General features: G+C 39.6%; 1 protein-coding gene across 1 annotated transcript in view; it reads right to left on the reverse strand.

Moving 5' to 3' along the window:
• Positions 1-13,254, reverse strand: part of LOC104274671 (glutamate receptor 3) — a gene marked incomplete at its 5' end in the record, with an annotated part of 29,158 nt that extends 15,904 nt beyond the window's left edge. Inside the window, 6 exons of the mRNA XM_009870370.1 lie at positions 1,554-1,760; positions 2,929-3,036; positions 4,362-4,466; positions 7,780-7,947; positions 11,536-11,697; positions 13,201-13,254. Of these exons, the coding sequence (XP_009868672.1) occupies positions 1,554-1,760; positions 2,929-3,036; positions 4,362-4,466; positions 7,780-7,947; positions 11,536-11,697; positions 13,201-13,254 (804 nt within the window). The remainder of the gene's footprint in view (positions 1-1,553; positions 1,761-2,928; positions 3,037-4,361; positions 4,467-7,779; positions 7,948-11,535; positions 11,698-13,200) is intronic.
• Positions 13,255-13,456: the final 202 nt, after the last annotated feature.

A 13,456-nucleotide genomic window follows, 5' to 3' on the forward strand; every position in this document is an offset into this window, starting at 1 on the left:
CCTGTGCCCTGGCTGGTAGCAGCAATTTTAGGTTCTCTTTTGTCACTCCTTCTGCATATAGTATGATTATTTTTTAAAGTGAATAAACTGTTACATTGCTTGTCAGTTGCAAATATATCAGAAGGACCCCATTACAGCTAATACTCTTGATATTTCTTGAATCACACAAAGGGAAACTGAGGATTTAGGTTTCCACTTGCAATGTAATTATGCTTGGAATTAAACTAAACCTTTGCTTCAGAGGCTCTCGATGTATTTCCATTCTCTAAGAGAGGCAACACTGGTTTCCCAAACCGCGTACCAGACACAGGGAGTTCAGAAGATTTGCATAATGTCAAACCTCAGTGCAACAGAGAAGTGAAGACACAGCCCAGGGGTCCAGACCCACTGCTTACTTCCTCTGATCAGTAGATTTCCCTCCCTCCCCTTAATACAATACTACGAAAACGTTGCTTATATAAAATATTTTCAAGTTGAATAGGTTACAAAGCGTATAATAAGGCATTGGGACTGACTGCTCCAGAATAAGAAAACTTTTGCAAATCTAGCAATTACTTTAAAAAGATTGGTTCATTTGAAAAGAATTATCTCACCAAACATTTTGCAAGAATGATGATGATAAGTTATTCCAAGGAAATTTTAAGGTGACTTTTAGAAATTACACTCAGCCATGGAACAAAAGGAGGCAATGGAAATATTCATTTCTGCTCAGGTATTTTTAATAAAGGAAAGCTTGTTAAAAATAAACTGCAAAGATTTGGGTGGAATCACAAATCATCTCATTAGCATTTTGCAAAAAAAAAGCTAAGATGAAATATCAGCTTGTAAAGTCTTTTCTGCAAAGCCAGTTTTCTCCACCTTCCATCTGGTTTATCTGTATTCTAAAATTCTCATTTTCAAAGAAGTTTCTAAAATTGCAATTCTGGACTGTTTTTGTTCTTACTAAACAAAGCAATGTACACCCAATATAGTAATGCAAAGAGGAATGCAATCAACTAAGACTTTTTTTTTTTTTTTGTGTCTGGCAGTTGATTTTTAAAGCCAGACCAAGGGTTTAAAAAGAAAAATAGACATGGGTGATTTCACACCTGCATTGCTTCTTACTCTGAAAAGCAACAATGGGGATGAGTTTCTAGTCTCTGGTCAAACACAAACTGACACCAATGATCCAGTGAAGGGCAGTATCATAGGACTGCAACTTTAATGGGAGTGGCACCCTCCCAGCACTTACAAGACTGATAGAGAAAAAGGAGACATGGCAAACTCAAATGCAGCATATGAAGGGCAAATTGGAAATTCTACTGTAGACAAGAATTTGAAATTTGCCCAACGCCACTTCTCAACATTTTGTGGACTCTGTCGAACGGCAGCAAAAAAGTGACACTTCCCTGCAATGAAATGATTAGAAAAGTAGACTATAAAAATGGCACTACAAAGAAATATCTAGAATTTTAACAGTGTTATTCAAACAGACGAGCTTTATTTTGCAGTTTATTAACTTTGAGTATAACTTTTTATAAAGAACATTAAAATGAAGGTTAAGAGAAACTTACCCCATAGACCAGTTCACCCACCATGCCATTCCATATCTTAGTCTCAGGGTCCCTAGCTCCATATTTCCCATCTCCAACAATTGACAGTTTGTATTTTATTCCAACATGTTTTGCTATTTCAGAAGCTAAGTCTACACAATATCCTTCATATCTCTCATTCCCTTCTAGTTGTTCATGGTTTTTCTTATACATTACATATGGTGATTCCTTTGAAACAAAAGTAAAGATCAAAAGTCTATGAATGTAAAATACAGCTTTAAAACAGACAAAATGAGAGCTGTTATTATCCTTTATATTACTGGCAAGTATTTACAATATTTCCTGCTTTGGTACAGAAATTAGAAAGACAGACTTTTGCAGTTTAAAAATCCTTGGCTGATCCCACAGCCACACATACTATCGATTTTATTCCTAGAATGGACCCACTGAAGACAACAGGACTATTCCATTTCAACAACGCTACACTTCTGTTTGCAGGATTAGGCCTGATTAAACAGTCAAATAGCATCACTGTAGTAATAATTTAGGTTTCAGTGTTTAAAGAACTGACATATCCAATACCTGTACCATCAAAATAATTTCCTAAGGCCCCAGTGGCCTAGAGTGGGGCTCTAATGAAGATATTTTCAAAGAAGCCTAGGGGAAGCTGGGCTAAAGTCCTCAGCAGCAATTTTTGTCACTAAATTCCCTTAGCCTTCTTGGAAAAGTCTAGCTGAAATGCTGATTATATCTGGATAAATCCATAGGAGTATAAAATACAAAGCTTCAGGAAACAGTATAAAATTGGCTCATGCTTAGCAGAATTGTAACAGGCATAAAAGTCACAAACAAGGCTGTACAGAGCACATCTGCTAGAGGCATTGGGACTGACACACATGCTGCTGTTTACGAGGCAGAGGCAGAGCTTTACTCCTTTGGAATTGCACAGGTACAGGTCGCTTTTTTCCCCGTGCTAGAGCAGTTCCCGTTCTCTACAGGCTTCACTGTGCCACCCTTACTCAGTCCACACGGGTTGAGTTTACAGGAGCTGTACCTGAGTGAGGGGTGCAAGATTTGACCCTAGGGCAGGAAGGCCAGATCTTGTAGCCATTTACACACATGCATAATCACTTATGTGAGGCATTTGATGGAGTTCAAGTGTCTGAGAAGCAGGAAAGCGTTATGCTGAGCTCAGTGAGCTACTCCTGTGAGTACGCTTACTGCTACAGATGGTAGTGTGCAGGGTCAAGCCCTCAGTTCATCTCTGGAAGACACTTTTCAGTCACTTGAAGTCACATGGTGTTCAACATTTGCCTCCTGGCAAGGTGTCTAACACACCTCAGGAGCCATGTGTCTTGTTTCCCAAACACAAACACACTACGAACATAAAACTTACCAAGATGGTAGTGACTACTATAGTTCTGTTCTCCACAGATGAAGTGTCATTAGAGGGCAGCTGATCTAATGCTGGCACAAATCTTTCATACTCATTCCAATAACCTGCCTATAAAAATGGAGATTGTTACCTCATTACACACATTTACAAGGATTCTGGTGCATGAACTTGTAACAGAAACTGTGAAAACATACTGCTTTGTAACACTCAGTCATGCAATGTTTTTGCCATTAAAGGACTATGTTAGCTTTAATTTAATTTCCTTAAGGAACAATGTTCTCAAACCAAAATGCAAAAAGCACAAGCCAAATCTAAGTGAAAATACATATTAAATTCTCCCTATCTAAATTCACATCATCGGGGTGCCGGTGGAATAAATTCCCATGCATCCACAGCTTAAGAATATCCTACAGATAGGAAAATAAACTGCACAGCACTCCGAGTAAAATCCTTCGGTTTTGTAATTTTTATCCATAGCCTCCTGCAAGTTCGGATGGTGAGTACAGTCCCTGCGGACATGCCTGAGCTAGCTTTAGAGTAGATGCCCAGACATCATTAGCAGCGCAGGCACAGCAGCGTTACCTCCAGCCCGGGACACAAGCCCCTCTGTGAGCAGAGGGGACTCTTGTCAGCTGCCTTGTGCTGACCTTCACGGTGCTGTGGCTACATTGCTACCTTGCGACACCAGGTTTTGGATCTCTGCACAACACAGAAATAAGACTTTTATCTGCAAACCTAGCTGAACGGCTGGGCCATGTGCAGAGTATCCTCTTATCAATTACGTGCAGAAGAGTTTGAAGAGTCTCAGTGGTGAATAAGCAGGTTAGGTACCTATTGTCAGGTGAAATTATTGGGATTTATGTGCCTTAGCTACTCCGACTCTTCTCTTGACACTCTTGAGACCCTGTCTACCTCACTATTTTTGAAAATCTGACCTAAATTTCTTTTGTAACAGAGATCTAGGCAACTATCCCACTTAGGATCTATACTCTATTTAGGAGACAAGACAATTAGTGGCAAGTCCTAATTATTTTCTGTTAATTCCAGAAGGTTTCTAAAACAGACTTTGGCTCCAGCTTCACTGCTCCAAGGCCTATTACAGAGAGGAAGGGAAAGATGAAGAGGAATTTAGGAGGTAGGGCTGAGCACAGGAACATGACAGCAGGTATGATGCTTATCAGTGGAAAAACTCCAGAGGGGTTTTAAGGGAAAAAAGGCAGTCCGAAGTTGACGTGGAAACCAATCAAGATATTAAGCAGGGTTTGGACCAGGAACAGAGTAGAACAAGGTTCCTTGGACAGGGAGGACAGCAAGAAGGTGGGGTTTCCTTGGGGCACTGTTGTTGCAGCACCCGTGTGGTATTTTTGAGTTTCACTAGTTTGGAATAAATATTTGTGAAGATGTGAAATCTGGATGCATATCTTGAAACTCACCTTCCGTGATCCAGCGGCTTTCATTTCATACACATCAATTGTGTAATTTGTTCTCCGCCCATACGTGTCGAACTGGATGTTCCCTGTCATTCCCTGAACTTGCACCTTAAGGGAATAAACAGAAAAAACATTTTAATAAAAGATTCACTTTATTTTTCCCTCTGTTACATTTTGCAGTAACTCACTAGCTCTAGCACAGTTTTTGTAAGTCTTGCAGCGCTTTTAACACAGTTATATTCTTCATAACAAAACCAATCTCAATTCTCTCAATTTCAGACGTACATATTCTTTCTTAGCTAGTACTCAGGAGGTGACTCAGTACCGCAGAGTGAGCTGCATTTAAGTATAAGTGAAATTAGTCCCGCACATATGTTAAAAGTAAGAAAGACTGATTCTGCCATGCTTAGTCACGCTGGGCTCACTGATACAGCATGCAGTATCAGCAAGGCACATGCAACAATTCAGTGCTATTAAACCCCTCACAATCCGGTATAAAGTGATTTGCAATATGGACTAGAATCCCACATCATTGCTCATTCCAGGATGTGCTTTATTTTAAGATCAGTCCCAGTACAGGAGAAGGGAATGAATATCTTCTCTGAATGAGCAATGACAATTGTCTCTAGTGCTCATGGAGGTTTGGTCTCAATCTGGATGGATGGGCGTATAGACAGTAAGTCATTATCATTATCTACTCACATGAATCATCTTAAGGGGAAGTATAAAGTACTTGGTTTCAAACAAAAAAAAAAATCTTTCTTATTCCCCTGTATGAAAGAGTGAGATATTTCCATCTATCACTTATCAACACCGACAAGCTGTCATCTCAGGCAGATGTCTGAAACTTTAGTAGGGGTAAATTAGCTTTAATATTTAGCAAAAAGATGTAGAAGATACAGAAAGAGGTGACACAAAACTAGTCAAGGGGAAACTGTTCAGGGTTGATGACCGATCTGCTATTTATATGGTTTAGAGATGGTTCAATCAAACTTATTATGGTGGACAAGGCTACATAAACCAGCGAAAATTCCTTGGAACTCAAATTATCCAGTGAGTCAAATTCAGACTGACATACAAAGAGTGTGATTGTTTGGTTTTTTTTTAATATCAGTAAGTGGATTTGAACCTTTCTTAAAATAGTTTATATAATCTCAGGGGTCTGGAAGAACATGTGAGTTATTCCTGTCTCCAGAAAGCTAGAAAGATGATTGAGGCTTTGAAAGTCAAATTTCTCCCTGAGAGGTCTCATCAGCTGTGGGCTGAGCAAATGTGTTTGTAGGGTGGTTGACATATAACTTGCAGCCAAACTGAGTTGCTGGGCCTGCTTTTGGGATGTGCTAGAAGCTGTCTGGCTGCCTTAGCACAGCAGTGACTCTATGTCTCCGCAGAGCTTGTTACGTAGGTTTCATCCTGATGTGTCTCAACGAGACATGAGCTTTGTGCACTTGACACCTTTTGACTTCAAATTTAATTTGTTTCTATCTTTGGTGGGAAAACTCAGCACTTCTCAAAATCTGGCTGCGCCAAGGCAGGAAGACTCACCAGGACTCGGAATGCTTCTGGTAGCAGCACACAGAGGCAATCACAAATGGAGCAACTATTTATAACTGCCCAGATCTGTTCACATGAACTGTCTGCCACTGATTTGATGTCTTAGAATCAGCTTTAGAAATACAGACATGCTTGGCTTTTAAGGCCATAGGGAAGCAGACAGGTAATGCCTATTTCTGTTTCGCCAACAGGATGACTATAGCATGGACCTGGACCTTCTGCTGGCCCAGCATATTGCCAGGATGTCTTGGAAAAAATATTCTTATCAGAGTTGTTGCTGCAGAATGGAGAGGAAATATTGTTAAACCAAAGTTTTTTTCCTGAAGTGAAGATTCGAGATCATTATTTTACTGAATAGCAGGAAAGAGAGGGCTCTGGAAGGCGGCATGGGATGATCTTGGCTAGCTCTTCTTGGAAGTGTATATAACCCTCATTTAGATGACTTTGGCTAAAACAATGCAAGGCAACCAGCTGAAACTCAGACTGCTGTATTTTTTGCCAATTATGAGTTTGGTTTTGTATATCTTATGAATTATGCTTTTTAAATCAATTCTCCTGAATGAGGGAGTGTAACTGTGTTGGTTTTCTTTGTTGACATGGTACATTGTACCTCATTTGGAGGAGTTCTATTTTTTCTTGTAATTAAGTTCAAATGGACAGAATAAATTCTTCAACTAGTGTGAAGGTTGAATTCAATTAACTTCTCTTCAAATGAGTGCAATGCCACATTAGTGAACATGCAGCTAGGGCGTTTGTTAGGAAGTGATGTAAGGCATAGAAAGATCTCTGGCAACGTGAGACGGAACCATCTCTCACTCTTAAGAGTGATATAATCTGATTAAAACCTTCTGTAACTCATTAAGCTTCTGATATAATCCTTCCAATTTGGTAATTGAGAAAAAGTGGTAATTAAACTAAATTTATGAGGTCTGACCTAGGATTTGTTTATACATAATGTGGATTTAATTCTGAACCCACTCACTCCAGTTCTATGCCTGCATTAACACAATCAATTCTAACAGGTTTGTTTTAGTGTTATTTGAGCCAGGTAGACCATATTGTTGTCTCTTATATCTACAAAAACGTTACTAAATTTTTCATGTTGTCTCTTTCTGTAACATACACAGCAGTCTAAAACGAGTTAAAAATCGACCAACTCAGAGACATTAAGTGAGGTGGGATCCCATGCAGTAAATAGGGGACAAAAATTAGAAGGTCATCAGGCTGAGTGCAAAGTTATGCCAAGAATCGGAACTGGTTGTAGGATAAACTCTGCCAAAGTTCAGGCTGGTGCTGAAATCCAGCAGTATCTCTGCCACCAACGTTCTTCCACTGTTTTAAACCAATCTGAGTTGATTTTTTACTGGCAAATTATCACAATGGCATACACGTGGTTAAGTTCCTAAGTATCTGTATCCCTGCAAAATTTACAATACACATGCTGAGGACCCAGTCTAGGTCTATTAGTCAGATTTGCAGCCTCAGTCTGACTTCAGAAACGCCCAATACATGTTCTTTGCAAAAAGGCTCATGCTCTCATGGGAAGTTTGGGTGTTACAGGGGAGTCAGGCTGTAGGAGCTCTGCTGTGGCCCATCAAGCAGATGCTGCACAGGTGCCACGGGTGTGTAAATTTGGCCTAAGTTTTAAGGGTGAATATGTTATGCCTTACCCTCTGTTGAATACACTTTAGCCATCCTTTGGAGCTTGTTATTAAGTTTGTTTTCTTTTTTTTTCTTTTTGGAGGAGCTGCAGCTGTTTGTGTGAGTACATAAACTCTGTGTAAATGGAGCAGGACACAAGTTTGGTCCCAGCAGATGCTGCTGTTGTGGAATGTACACATTCATGAACTGGTATGTTTGCCCTTACCATTTTCAGTGCTCTCTCTATATCAATTCCTTGGCTCCACGGTACTGCAGGGTTAGCCAGGCAGTCACCAGCACTACCTCTTCTGGAGACATCCACACGTTGTCTTCGGAGGTAACGGAAAGCCTCTGCTATGACTAGGACTGCATCATGGGTCAGTGCAGATGTGTACTGAAATTGATGCAAGTAAAATATAGTGACAAACTGCAATCTCAGAATTGCCCCAGGTTTATCAAGTCCAGCCCTTATCTTTGTCAAAATACTCTTAGAAAATCATGCTTGCAAGCCCTTTTGCTTGCTCTTGCCAGAGACGCTTTATGTAGTTCAACAAATCCATCTATTTCAATTAAAAAATGAAAATATTTTCATTTTGTAGAGTATGTCGCAGCAAAATAAAAAAACTAGTTTAGAGTTGCATAAAGTTTAAAGTTAATTGGAAGCTTGCTCATATAAACGACATCACTGCAAAAGTCCGCAGCTCCATGCTGGCCCATATTGCAAATACGGGCAGCTCATATTTGGTTTTTGTGTGGAGTATTCTTCTTTTTCACAAGATTGCCAAGACAGACAGTTTTGAATTGAAGTTAACATAAATCATTTCTGTCTGGACCACAATCATGATTAAGTAGCATCTGTGGCAAGGAATAGATCAGATTAGTTTTCTTAGAAGACAGCTACACAAAGAAGTAATCACAAAATACACTTTAGGCATTACATCTCCTTGGTAATTGCCCCTCAGTAATCTTACACCTGAGGAGGGTGGTGAGCTTTGTTTAGCAGCAATTCTTCAATGAAACCTCCGGACTCCTTAATTTCTTGTTCGTGTTGCTATCATTGTCCCCCATTGCTTGTTGTATTTACCTAGTGACACCCCCAATGCTGTAAATTTAGTATCATCTACAAAATCTCATGGAGGTGGGTTTTTTTCACGTTTTTTCCCCACATTTATGTGATTAAGAGTTCTGCCCTCCTAGAATGGCCCAGGCTATATGGCATATATACGACTTCTCTGGTTTTCACCAGCATTACAGCACACCTATAATTTAGGGGTCTGTATGCAGGAGACTGTTTCATTGCGTACATTCTGAGAGCAGTTGAATGCGCTCAGTGTGAAAGACCAGATTTTAAATCCCTTGTAACTGATCCTTTGTATTCCACAGTGTTTGTAAGAGAATGAAGAGAAGAAAAAACAGAATGTAAAGGGTCTCTGCATGTACTGGTGTGCCTGCCCATGTCTGTTTGTGTGACAGGACAGAGCTTCTGGCTCCCGATGAACCTCACACCGGAGCTAATGCCAGAAGATACGTTGCCCATGCGTGAATTAGAGGTAGAAATCCAAGCTTCAGCTGCATATTCAGCTACTCTTTCTGTAGATAAGATTTATTAAATTCAGAGGTGAATTCTATCCTGCAGGCCAGGATAGTACAGCTGCTGGTCTGTATTTCTTAAAAATTCATATTACCTTATTGCAAGCTCTTCAGTTTGATATAAAGCCTTAGGAAACCTGCACAGAATGAAGTGTGTCTGCATGTGCAGGTCAAGAGAATTGTATCTGGTACAAAAGGGTGCAAAGGTAGGATTGCAAAGAAGATGATACAGCAGCCATTCTCACTGAGGTTTAAACAACAGCAGTTTACAAACACTCACTGCGTGTGTGTGGGGTGGTTCCTGCTCTGACTGTATCTAGATACAGGCGCTCTTTCGATCCTGCCCACCTTTACCTCCTCCGGCAATTCTTTGCAATGCTCACCCTCTCTTAGTCAGTTAACAAAGGCTACACATCACATTCCATACAACAATATAGAATCAGATAGTAATTTCAAGGTATTTGTTCTTGTATTAAAAAAATCTTGTAATAGCTGTCCAATCTAGCACTACAAAAAACTTACAGGCTGATAATTTTTTCCAGCAGACTGCGTCAATTGTGAGTAACCTTAATGCAGTCCCTTCCAAGTCATGCCAAGAGAGCTATCTAATTTTCTACTTTATTTGAATTCTACTTATAAATGCATGAGCATGCAAAGAGAAAAGAGAGAGAGAGAAGGGAAAGACTGATAAAATACAGAATAAATTAAACATCGGGGCTTTAATCTCTAGGCAATTTTATTTCCTAATCAAAAATATTGTACATCAATTTTTTAAGTATGCTTTTTGTCTGATTGACAAATACCGTGCACATTTCTATAATGAGCAGTACATTTGTGGAAAGGTAATGTAATCTTTGTGTTTGTACCACATACTTAAGATTCTTTTTTAAGGATGGAGAATAATTTTTCCCTCAAGGTAAACTGCTTTCAAGTGGAATAAAATCTTCCCAGGTTAACTTTATATATTTCAGAGCATTTATGATTAGTAGGATACTTATCTTCACTTCTGCATCACTGCTAGGAAGCTTTAGAAAGCAGGCCTAGGTCTTAATCAACAGGGAACAATACACTAATCTGAGTTTTGTGGCCCTCTGATTGCTTTTCTCTACTTCTTCTGAAATGCCAGCATGGCTGTGTGATAGCATGGGCTTAAGATTAATTTTCCTTCCCCACAGAAATCCCATGATCCCAGGGATGGAAAAGTATGTCTCCAAATGGCACTGGCCTTTCTGGCAGAAGAACCAACCCAGTTATTCCTATTCTCTCTGTAGTCCAACACAGTGCTGCTGCCTACCCTGGTATCCCCACTGACATTGGGCTGGACTAGATTTTTCCTTCCTAGCCAGTAGTTCATGCTTCCCTGAACTTTGTCTTACTAATGTCAAGACATTACTCCAGCTTAATGGAGTAATTTCGAATTCCAAATCTGTTTATTGATTTGCATGAGTCCCTCCCAAATCAAGCAGGAAAGACATGATCATGGCTGCAGTTCTTAGATCTGGCTGCCTGAGACAACCAGCATACATGATGTGGAAGACTGGACTCCTGGCAGTGAAGGAATTTAAGGTCCTCTCATCCACCACCCCTCCCAGGTTTTATTTACCTAGGCATATTGGTGAAAAAGAACAAGCCTTGCCAAAAAAGGAAGAGAAAGAAAGAACATAGTAAGAATATTAATAATATGCAGTGGTCCTAGAAAATTATGTGACTGGGCAGTTATTAGCATCCTCCTCCTACTACAGAGAGGTTGAGGCAGAAAAATTTCTCGGGGAGATATTAACAGATTGGGTGTCTCCTAATAACACAACCTTTAGATCACCCTGTTCATGACAGTTTCAATGAACCTGGGATTTAATTCAAAAAATTTGGAAAATTTTATTGGTCGCAGATATAATATCTGGAGTGTTTCAGTAATGGACAGTAGTGCAAAATACAAGGTTAGATTATGAGTGCAACTGTCAGCAGTGACTAGGAGATGGCAGTGGCCCCTCAGTGAATCCAGAACTACTCTATTTTGCACATGAAATTCTCTCTTAGCACTAAAATGAACTAGTAACTCACAGTTTCCATCTAAAACCTAACCTGACTAGGTTCTACACCCATCCCAAGACTAGCTCCAGCACTTCAAACTAAATCTTTTTCTATTTTCTGCACAACGACAGGATTTGGAAGACCAAGTCTTTGCTTCTGAGGAACTCGCACCACGGTGGGCACTTGTATCCAACTAACAGCCTCTGCCTCTTTCTCTCTTCTGGAAGGGCAGCGAATGCCGCAGTGTATTCCAGTCAGGGATCTGTATCATACACATGCACGCATCTGGGGTTAAAAAATCTCAAATAATTGTTAAAAGCAACTCACATAATCTCCATCACTGTCAGGGTAAAATAAATACCTTTAACGGTGAGTTTTTGGCTTCAGGGAATTCCCTTTCATCGAGCCTCACCCAGCGCTGTAGAAACTGTTGAACCATTGGGTTTTCATTATTAACAATCTGGAATCCAGTGATGTTGGCACCTCCATGCATAACTCTCTCCAGAACAATGTCTGTGAAACCCTGGGAGGACACATGTCAAAAAGAAGAATCATTGCCATCCAAAGTCCTTTTTCTTTGGCTTAGTTTTACCTGCTACAGGTGTACTCCAAAGAAGTGGATTAATTTCCCTCTTGTTACCCGAAAATATTCTACCAAGGAGACAATTACTGTCACAACTGGGATTGTGTCAGCAGCATAAAATAGAATTTAAAACGTCTTCCTGTTCCGACCTTTGTGACAGAAAACTGCCCTGCTGTGCTGTGGCAACATGGTATGTAATATTCCCTGGTCAGAAAGAAAACACTGTGGAAAACTGAAGCACTATTTCTTTTTTTCTCCTCATCATGGGGAAAACTGGTCAAAGACCTCAGTTCCATTTGTACAGCAAAGTGTGCACAAAGGTTCAGTGGTGGGAGCAGGAAAGCACTTAACATCCAGATTGTTCTGAGGAAGCAAAACACACTCCTCCTTGCTCGGCAGTTGTGTGTCACAGCATCGCTTAACATTTCACCTGCAAGCAGAACGGTACGATTCGCTCCCACTCTGTTGGTATTTATACCTGAAGCAATAAATTGGTGTCTTTTTGATTAGTATGACTTGATTGCAGTCATGTTCATCTGAATGTCAATGGTTACACATGCTAAAAGGTAACTCAGAATACGAACCCCTGTATTTCTATGCACACACTAATCAGTGAGATCATGACTGGTTCTTATAATGCAAAATGACATATCTTAAAGTCATACAGCACTTACAGAAACAAGGGTATTTAAAAATTTGTCTTTTCTGTTTTAATCACACCCAAACATGGATATAAAGAATCTTCTACCAAGTGGAATTGCTAATTTAAAAGTGTCAGTTTTGGAAAAACATTTTTCCACTCACAGTAGACACAGAATCCAAAAATTACTTTTGCTGCAGGAACAATTACAATATAACACTTTTTTTTTACAGAACTCTAGCAGATGGTGTTTAAAAGGCATCAGAAACATCCCTGAAAGTCAATTTTAGAATCCAGAAGAATCTCCAGTACAGATAATAATACACTATCTTGTTCTGGTAGGTCAACATATACACAGGCACCACCCTATGCTCTGAAATACAAAAGAGCAGCTAAACAGCCCAGCTGGTTAACTTAACAGAATTGTTCTAATTTAAAGCTTTTACCACTTGCTTTATACACTAATATGCTACAATTATTTTTTCTGGCGTGCTTACATTTCAAATTGCTAACACAGAGGATTAGTTATCTAGTGTCTTATTTATGAAGATACAAAACAGTGGAAAACATATAATTAAATTATTATTTTAAAATTAGTAAAGGATATGAACTTCTTAGACAAAAGAAAGGCCATAATTGAGTGCAAACGACTATAACATACAAGTTCTAGTATTTACTGAAGTAATTTCTCAAAATCCAAGAACTCATCCATGCATATCATCTTTTGCTGATTAAAGTTGGCCCAACCTGAACAGAATATATTACCCTCTAAACCTTTGCTTGTAATAAATAAAAGTTCTTACCAGGTTAGCTAACATGTAGTGATAGCCTCTAGAGTGTTTGCCAAGGATTACAACCTGTGTGAAGAAAAAATTACATATTACTCCGTTGCCAGAGGATGACTTTTAACAAGTGGAAAACACCAGAGAATGAACGTTTTGGTAATTCTCTATGCCCAATCCATGGGCAGCACGAGTATTGCAGGTGCATGGCTTTACAGACACGACACAGTCCTTTGTGGTTTTAAAACACGCAGGCAGAACACAAAGAAGAGTAACT

This window comes from Apaloderma vittatum, unplaced genomic scaffold, assembly GCF_000703405.1.
Source record: "Apaloderma vittatum isolate BGI_N311 unplaced genomic scaffold, ASM70340v1 scaffold9185, whole genome shotgun sequence".
NCBI lineage: Eukaryota > Metazoa > Chordata > Aves > Trogoniformes > Trogonidae > Apaloderma > Apaloderma vittatum.